This window comes from Papaver somniferum, unplaced genomic scaffold, assembly GCF_003573695.1.
Source record: "Papaver somniferum cultivar HN1 unplaced genomic scaffold, ASM357369v1 unplaced-scaffold_5, whole genome shotgun sequence".
NCBI lineage: Eukaryota > Viridiplantae > Streptophyta > Magnoliopsida > Ranunculales > Papaveraceae > Papaver > Papaver somniferum.
The window spans coordinates 662989-673276 of NW_020647637.1; the positions used below are offsets into that span (position 1 = coordinate 662989).

At 36.0% G+C, this 10288-nt stretch overlaps 1 protein-coding gene across 1 annotated transcript; it reads right to left on the minus strand.

The window, feature by feature from the left end:
* Positions 1–200: 200 nt before the first annotated feature.
* LOC113342908 lies at positions 201–2450 on the minus strand. The gene is made up of 3 exons (XM_026587284.1): positions 2079–2450; positions 414–515; positions 201–300 (listed from the first exon to the last, which is right to left on the minus strand). The coding sequence occupies exons 1-3, from the start codon at positions 2401–2403 to the stop codon at positions 269–271; spliced, it is 459 nt and encodes a 152-aa protein (XP_026443069.1). The 5' UTR covers positions 2404–2450; the 3' UTR covers positions 201–268.
* Positions 2451–10288: the final 7838 nt, after the last annotated feature.

Sequence of the window (10288 nt, forward strand, 5' to 3'; positions counted from 1 at the left end):
ATATCGATATCCGATAGGTTAAGCTATCGGATAACGGATATTTATCCGATAATATCCGTTAGTAACAAAAAAATCTGTAAAGGTGAAATTATTCTCATACTGTCATACATAAAACTTGGAAACAATACTCATAAGATGGCATCTGAATTGTCTTCATCTGAATGTAAGTCTCTTACTCACACACATGACACATACATGAAAAGAAGCACAAGCAAATGCTAAAGAAAGTAAAAACTTAACAGATATTCAAACAGGGTCTCTCTTGTCTTCATTCGTCTTCGGTTTCCAAAATTTCCATATCTGCATTATAACAATTAACAAGTCAACATTCAGATAGAATAAGATACACAACAATTGTCTAAGTAGTAATAATAGGAACTATGCACTGAGTTTAAGAAGAAAAAAATGTTTACCTTCATCACAAATGAAATCTGGCAACCAATCGCTTAAGCATAACAATGCTTCAACAACCTCTGGATCTAATGAAGCTCTGTGTGTTGTAAGCACTCTACCACCTGCACTGAACATTGATTCGGATGCCACACTGGTGACTGGGATAGCCAAGACATCTCTTGCCATCTTTGCAAGAGTTGGGTACTTAGGTGCATTTAGCTTCCACCAACTCAAGATTTCAAATAAATACTCATCTTTTGGTGAGCCTTTGATAAGCATTGGTTCTTCTAAATACTTGTCCAACTCAGATTTCTGCACCTCAAAGTCAATGTTCTCCATCATAAACTCAACATATTCAGGATCACATAATTCATCTGGATTGTCTGAATCCATCACACTTGAGCTAGAGACAGAGCTGCGGCCACCAAAATAGTGTTCATCTGCATTTGAGTTTTGTGAATCATACGCATTGAAAAGAGATGTCAATTGTTCTTTGAATTTGTTATACTCAACTGCATAGCCAGTTCCATACAACTTCTTATAACGAAACTCTACCCATCTTGCCTTGTATCTAGGATCTAACACAACACCGATGCCCATAACCAAATTACTTTCGAGCCAATACGCATCGAACTTCTCTCTCATCTTCAACCCCATTTGTCTGATATACTCATAATCACTTCCTTCCCATTGTTTGATGCACTTGTGAACTTCATAGACCCCATTATAGTACAGATTCGCAGTTGGATACTTCATCCCTGCAAACCTGGTAGAAACATCATTAAACACCTCTAAACACCTACAAATAACTACCCCTTGTTCCCACTCATCTTCACTTGGTATACAGACGAATTCATGATCAAGGACAGCTAATCTTTCAAACCCTTTTCTCACCCCGATTGCATTCTTAAGCATAACAAAAACTGAGTTCCATCGAGTGTCCACGTCTAGACTAACTGCCTTTCCAGACAACCTAACCTGTGACATAGCCAATTCAAACCTCTCTTTCCTAGCTTGTGAAGCTTTAACATACTTAACACAATCTCTAATTGATTGCACAAACTTAGCAGCAACTTTCATACCATCTAGGACAACCAAATGAAGAATGTGGTTGGCACACCTCATGTGAAACAATTCCCCATCAAGAACTAGACAATTCTTACTCTTTAGCCACGAAATCAAGTTTCTCATCATAACACCATTGGCAGGAGCATTATCAGCAGTTAAAGCAAGGAATTTCCTATCTATGTTCCATTCAAGAGTACAAGTTTTGATACATTCTGTGAGAACATCTCCTGTGTGTGGTGATGGCACTACAATATAAGCTAATGTTTTCTTAACCAAATTCCATTCATCATCTATGTAGTGGCATGTCACACAACAATACCCATCTTTAGTATGCTTAGCAGTCCACATATCAGTTGTAAGACTACATCTAGAAGTCAACTTATCAAATACTAACTGTAATTCTTGTTTTTGTTCATGAAAAAACTTCATCAAATCACTTCTAGTTGTGTTTCTACTCATGATCTTAGCAGCAGGGTTCAAAGACTTGCAATACATTCTAAAGTAAAAATGTTGAGCCATGTTCAGAGGGTAATCATGCTTAGCAATCATTTTAATCATGTATTCCCTAGAAATAGCAGGATCATACTTCCAATTAGCTAGTTTTAAAGCTTTGTTACCTGCTGTTTTCAGTGAAGTAGCAATCTGTTGTTGTCCAGCCTTGTTCTGTGGTCTGTCTCGGCAAATCTTTAGATGATTAGACAACCTTGTAGTACCACTGAGACTACCAGCATCAACTATCTTCTTGCAATGATGGCATGTACCTAGTACAACAGCTTCCCTCGCATTCTTTTTACTGTTGTATCTTACTTTACAGTCCCTTTCAAATTCATCCCACACTGGTGACCTTGTTGATCTAAGCTTTTTCTTCAGAGCAGTTATCAGTGGATCCTCACCATCTTCTCTATCTTCATCACCTGAGCCACCTGTATGAGAGCTTGGCATGTTGATGTTATCATCAGTTGGGTTTTCTTCTGGTTCTGTTGAGCCAATTGCTGAAGCTTGAACACTTTGTGATTGTGAACCATCCCTGGAAATGATAGCATTTGATGTAGTTTGAGGCAAAGGGGTTGACTTTGAGGTTGCAACTGTCTTTCCCTTGGCTGGTTTTTTAAACATTTTTGCAATTTCCTGTATTGAAATGTAGATGCCCATAGGGTGAGAAGGATATTGTATCATAAGCTAGAAGGCAGTGGAAGGACACAAGAAATAAAACAGTAAGTTACAAAACATATTTTCACTATAGCTAACTAGAAGTAAAAGCTACTAAGCTAGATTTCTGTATCCAGTTTCACTAATTTAATTTGAGCAGGAATCATACAAAGAGGGAAACTAAGACACATGAAACTCTCAAGCATCAATGCTACAGAGCACTAATAATACCAGCTTAAAGAAAAGACACTGAAAGCTTAGTCTTTGTTCCCCAGTCCCTAGTTCATCCAATACTATCATGTGTATGATACAACATTACCAAATCATTTTCAAGAACAGTGGTCACATAATCACATTCCCCTAATTATTCTAAAAATCTCTATGATGCATTTGCTGAACCCCTAATTCACTTTTCTCAATTCAAAAAAAAAGAAGGGAAAATCATACAATAATCGATCTAAACTACTAAAAAGTAAAAACCCTATATCCATCCAACATCTAAAATTCAAAAACCAAAAATTAGAAGAAAGCTCACATCAAAAGATATTCATCAGTTTCCCTATTTCCATAAAACTTTCATAAACTTTCATAATCTCAGATTGTTAGGCCTCATATTCTTATTTAAGAATAAACCCATCTCAAATCTTTCTCTAATTTCATCATACCCTAATTTTTTTTGCAAGACAGAAACCACAAATCCCTAATTTCATGAAAATCGAACACAAAAATCGAATATGGAAATAGAAGTACCTGATTGAGCGGGTGAGTGATTGTCTGATTGATAAGCAAAGCAACTGAGTGAGTGATTGATCGGGAGAGACAGAGAGTGATCGATTGAGAACTGAGAAGAGAAGAGAAGGAAAAAAAGAAAACGAAAAAAATGACTCGGTTCTCAACTGAATCCACTCAATCCAGGTGATAATCGATTAACATATGAAATTACAATTATACCCCTAATTCTATCGGATATCGGATGTTAACCAAACGGATATAGCCTAATCCGATATAGATAGGTTAAGGAAGAAATATCCGATAATTTTTTTTATCCGATATCCGATAAAACGGATAAAATCCTATAGGATCTCGAATAATCGGAAACGGATTCCGGATATCGGACATATATTGACAGGCCTAAGTTTAGGCATTAGTTGTCAAGTATGGACAACTGTTCTAGTTCAGGCCTTTGGGTCTTAATGGAATAGTCCCGACCAAGAGATACCATCTCAAACGAAAAGTTAGCTTTCCGTTCCTTTCACTTCTGCAAGGAAATTAAGCAGCTGCGTTAATAGACTCTGTGGGGGCTGCTGCTTAACTTTATGCTATAATCCAACGGGAGAGGGCAAACTTTAGCTCTGGGTCTCAAAACTCGAAACTGTTGAGGTGTCAGTTGCAAACAGTTAGTTGCCCTTTAATATCATTCTAGCTACCGCCTACAACAAATAGGCCATGTGATTGCCGTTGGTCAACATGGGTCCTGAACACCCATGTGATAGCCATTGGTCACCCCTGTGAAGGATGCGTGCATGCATGCTAAATATAGGCACAAAGTCTGCGGAGATGGTCAGCTAGAGTTTTCCTACTAAAACTCTGTGTCATTGTCTCCCAAAATATCTCATAGACTCCAACTATCCGAGGCCTTTATGACGTTACCAAATTTCAGGGGAATTACCGGACCCTTGTGACTGGAGTCATTTTTACGAATTGCTGGTGTTTTCTCTGGAGTTTGATATTCCATGTGGTGGGCTAGTAGTTTTGAAACTATTTTTGATGCCTTGGGAGTTAGCTATAGCTTCATGCCTTCATCGATGAGACTTCCCTAATTAATTAATTGCCGAGTTTAAAAGGTACTAGATTTGTGCCCGTGCTACGGGGACATTTTTTTTTTTAAATTAGTGTGCGCTGGGCTTCCCTCGCCCCATGCCGATGTATTTTTGATTTGGTACATTAAATTGGTGGAGAACGTGTGCATATTTTATTTATTTTTTCTTTTAACTTGGTGCGCGAGTGTGCGCGCGGCTTCGCCCCGCCCCGCCCCGTGATAATGTTTTTGATTTGGTGTGCGCGGGATTTCGCCCTGCCCCGCCCCGTGGCAATGTATTTTTGATCTGGTGTGCGTTGGGCTTCGTCCCGTCCCGCGGTGATGCATTTTTGATTTGATGTGCACGGGGCTTTACCGCGCCCCGTGGCGATGTATTTTTGATTTGGTGTGTGTGGGGATTCCCCCGCCCCGTGGCAATGCATTTTTGATTTGGTGTGTGCGGAGCTTCCCCCGCCCGTGGTGATGAAATTTTGATTTGGTGTGTCTGGGAAAATACATTAAATAGGTAGAGAATATGTGCAGAGTTTATTTATTTTTTCCTTTTATTTTTGCAGGAAATATGTGGATTTTTCCCTTTATATATTAATTTGGAAAATAGAGTCCTAATTCTTTTTTTTTCCTTTTATTTTTGTAGAAAGTATGTGAATTCTTTTCCCTTTATATATTAATTCGGAAAAAAAAGAGTTCTAATATAGTCGTTACCCGATTTCCAAATTGAATTCGGACTTCCATAAAATTCCAAACACGGTAAGTTAGGTTTTTCCTTTTAAGTTTGTAATTTTTTAAACCAATCATACCTTGCCAAGTGTCCTCATCTAGATATTGAATTTGGTTTCCTTTTTTTAATCTTTTTCCTATTCTTTTTAAACCAACCATATGTTGCCAAGTGTCCTCACCAAAACGCTCGTTTCACAAAACTCAAAAAGGACCTATTTCGGCCAATAAGAAGCGAGGGTTTCTTTACCGTTTAACGTGGAAGTTTATTTGTCTAGGCCTTTAAGTCTTTAGATTTTTAGTTGCATGGCTAACTTGATCAACTAGATAATAGAAGCTTACACGTACTTCATCATCCACTTGATCACCTAATATTTTGCTTGGGTTGATGAGTACTTGCTCCTCTAGTTTCTCACCAGAAAATTTCCTTGAGAGATTTTAAAACTGCAGGTTTAAAATTGCGAGAGCAAAGCTGCTACAGAAGGTTGTCAATCCAATGGATCTAGTGGTAAGGGTTATTTTTGTTTTATATGGATTTCGTAATCCCCATTGAATTTGTGTCTGCACTAGTGATGTAGATCAACGTGCATCTTCAAAAAACAGTGTAACATGAACCCATGATTTATCTCACATTTTCTCTAGGTAAATGCGCAAAACTCTAAAATGAATCCATGATATATCTCAAATTTTCTCTAGGTGAATGCAAAGTGATTGATTATATATTGTGCATTTATTTCCCTTTTTTCTTACATTGATCCATTTCTCAAAAATAAATAAATAAACATATCTGCCATGATCCATCCACCAAGTAACGATAATATAGTATCAGAATACCGAGACTTAAGTGGTCCATATATATGCACGTACCTAAGTGGTCCATATGGTTTAGAACTTGCGAATCTAGCAAGGTCTAAGGTTTAGACTTTATAGCGAATATCCCATTGAGTATATGATTTTTTTTCAATAGTTTACGGGTTTAAATAATCCACTTCTAAACATTTTTTTTCCTTTAAAACAAAATTTGTATCATCATGAAATGTAATGAAGTTTATCCATATAGAATTTTGAGGTTATCAAAATTACCTAACCATGTTATTATGAATCTTATAATTCATAATTTTGTCATGGATGCATTTCATGAACAGAAATGTATTATTTACTCTCTTTTTTATCTATTAAATAAAGTGTATGTAGATGAATTTCAACATCATAATACCCTTCCTCCTTAAGGCATCAGTATGTAATGATTTTTCTGCTAAAGAAATATTGTTCAACCTGTACCCGATAGTGATGCATCATTGCTGCAAGGGGCTACCAATTTTTCGGGTGATTCTGTTTTATATGAACTTTGGTACATCCCTAAACAATTTTTGTGTACCCTTTAGCAATTCGTGTGTGATGTAGCTCGGCTTACAGTTAATGCCTTAATGGAGATATTTTATGCATTTTTATTCTAGCAAAACATGGTCACAAGACCGGGGAAGTAATTATACAATCATATTATCAGAAAAAGAAATATTTGTTCTGTTTGGTTATGATGGCAAAACCATTTCCGTGACCTTAGACCTTCGAAATGAACAATCAATCACGGCGAATTTTATATTCCAATTATCATGAGACTTGTCGCGACAAACGAGTGGAGTCGATTGGGTTTTGGAGTTTCATGACTGCTTTATCTCTCTGCTGCGTTGGGTTTGTATGTTCTTTCATTTATTTCTGATAAATCAATATATAGTTTTTACATTTACCTATCAAAAATTAAAACATGTGGAGTAACAGGCGAGACTCGTAACTTGGATTGCATGTAATTAAAGTTATAAAACAAGAAACATGGCTTTAAGATCCATGTGTAGCAGTACAACAAGTCCATTATTAGAAACTCCAAAATTAGAAAAATCCAAAACGCATTGAATGATAAAAAAAACTAAAATCTGTTTTCATTGCAGGAATTTTTGTTTATTCGGGAATAAATGACGAATTGTGGAGGTTGAATAATACTGTGACTTGATGAAGACAAAAGCTTAAACTTGAAAAGAATGGTGAAATGTCTCTGTGCCACATGGGTAGCATACCTCTAATAATTCAGAGAAAAATTAGCTCATCCAATTCAATGCTCTTTGCAAATAGAAAGAAATCATAAATGTGTAAAATTTTGGTCATACTGATTCATCACATTTCTTGAAATTTTGGGAATGACTGACAATATACATGTTGAAAACTCACCTCACCCAATTCAAAAACACTGCATGTACTCTTTTATGGGAATTTCTACTGCGACAAGTAATTAGCTATAGATAGCATCTGCAACTGCCTCATTTTTGTATTGCAGATAATTTATTGTAGTCCAACAGTTCCCCTGAGAAATAGAGTTTCCAGCAAAAGAGAACACCGACAATATGCGAGACATGGTCCCCGTTTAGCCGTGGATCTCATTTAGCAACCGGTTTATGGTTTTGCATTGCCCACGGTTTTACTTAGGTTTGTGATTACATCATGTCCTCCACTATTAGTCTGTCACCTTAAACTTAATCAGCATTATTAGTCAGTACTTATTATTTAATCCTCCATTAAGTTAAAAAATCTTGGTTTAATTATCGTTCAGCAGTTTTAAGTATTCGGTTTGGACTACGAGATTGACACACACCATCTATCTAGTCTTATAATAATGTCGATGTCACAAAGTTTAATATATATAGTATTTTCAAAATGTAATTTCTCTTTGAAAAATAGTTTTTCTTTATGCTTGAATTTAATAGCTTTTGGCAAAGTATCAGAAAATAAATCGGAGCCTCCAACTTAGGCTGAGTTTGGTAGTGCTGTGGCTTTTGCAGAAGCGCTTTTCTGCTGTGTTGTGCTGTGTTGTGCTGTCTAAAAAAAGCAGTTAGGTGTTTGGTAAACTATATACTAAAAGTTAAAGCTGATTAAAAAAGTTATCAAATTGTGTTTGGTAAAATATTAGTTTAGTTATTGTATTCGTAGCAAATGTAAAATAGACATGACATTTTAATGTGAAACCACCTTAGAGCAACTGCAGTGGTGCGATCAAAACCAAAGATCAAAGATCAAAAAAAAGACCAAAATTTGGGTTTAGTCCGTGTTGTGACGCAACGGTACATGATTAAAATTTCGTCAGGCGGACTTTAAAAGTCCGCCCCATTTTTTTTTTGTAAAATTTCATCAGGCGGACTTTAAAAGTCCGCCCCATTAAAATTCCATCAAGCGGACTTTAAAAGTCCGCCCCATTCTTTGTAAATTTTAACAGGCGGACTTTAAAAGTCCGCCTCATTCTTTTTTTTTTTTATTTAATTAAAATTTCATCGGGCGTAATTTAAATCTCCGCCCGTTAACAAGCGTACTTTAAATTTACGCCCAGCAACAAGCGTACTTTAAATTTACGCCCGACTATATTAGAATTTGGGATTTGGTCGCGACCATATTTGGTCTGGAATTTGATCTTTGGTTGGGATTTGATCTTTACTCCGTCCCACTGTGTTACGATCTCATCCCAAATTTTTGGTTATACTCGCCCACTGTGGATGCTCTTACGGGATAAAAAAAAATCAAATTAAGATCAAGCAGTTATTTAATATTGGCTCTTATTATTATTTTTTATTAATTTTTTTTTATTAATTTCACCACATATATATTTCCTTTTAAGCTCCCATTAAACTTTTAGCGATTTCATCTCTCAATTTTTCCATTTCTTTTAAAAATAATAATCTTTAAAGAGCATGATATATATTGAAAACATCAATCTTTAAGAAATATGATATGGAGAATAAGATATTGATTGTAAAAGATTTAAGGGAAATTTTGGTCATTTATAAAATAAAGTAGGGATATAAAACAAAAATGAAGTCTTAAAATTAGGTGGGACCAGAACTTATGTTTTTGGAGCTTTTAAAAGCTCCTCCCACCCAGCTTATGAAAAATGGGGAATTTTGGAAGTGCTTTGGACAAAAAGCACTTTAGAATTTTTTTACCAAACACCAGTATGGAAAATTATTACTATATATATTGTTTGAAAGTGCTTTTGGAAAAACAAAACATTACCAAACTAAGCCTTAATCAGAAAGCTAAATTTACCATGAGACAAGATTGAAGATTGAGTGGGCAAAGAAAAAAGTTTGTATCATGAGACAAGCTAAATTCACACATAAACAAACCTATTATTTTGAAATGGATAGAGTATATAAGTTTAAGGAGTCAGTTGGGAAGTCCATATTCAGCAATTCCTGGTCATGCCTTTGAGAGATAGGTTACGTTGCGATGCTAACTCATCAATAGTCACTACAACTGTGGATTTGATGCCCAAAAGGTGACGCCATTTTAGGTCGTCGATAAAACTCCTCAATCGTGGACTGACCACTACCTACTACGAGGTAAGGTTGTCGATGTACGTGGTCCTTCCTGTAATTGCAGGAAATCCTACAATACACCCCTTGTATGATTTTATCGTTGATCAATCTATTTTTAGGTTTACACTCTTAATTTTATTGATTAATTTCTGAATATTCTTACAAGGAAAATAAAGAAATCAAGAATGATCTCTGCTCTCAACTTTCTCTCTCCTATTTACTTATCTCTCACTCAAAAAAGATCTCCCTTTCCTTTACAACTCGAATGACTATTTATAAGGGAAATACATAGTGGATGACAGCTAATCTATCATTTATTTTCGGATATGGTTTGCGACATTCTCGCAACCTTACAAATGTTGACTTCGCAAGCTTTCTAATTTTCGCAAGTCTATCACACCTTTCTCATGATCCTTGCTGATATCGTTTCTGAAATTATTCTGCGACACTTTTGTGCAATACCATTGTTAACTTCGCTGAAACATAACTGTTGCGAGATTCTGATCCTACATCTTGCCTCTTCTCATATCCTCTCTGCAAAGTAGAGAATGATGTGAGAAATGCCGCAAACGCTTATTTTCTCATATACTGCATTTATCACACGTATTCTTTCTTCCATTTATTTCTCGACACGTCTTTTGTAACCGTTACTTTTTAACTGTTTAAATCTTTCCATATTAACCACGTTTATTTTCTCGAGGAAAAATTCCCTCTATATATATTTCTTTTCATCCTCTTCTTCTTTCTTTTTATTCTCTCTGCAACTTCATCGTTCTTCTGCAAACTC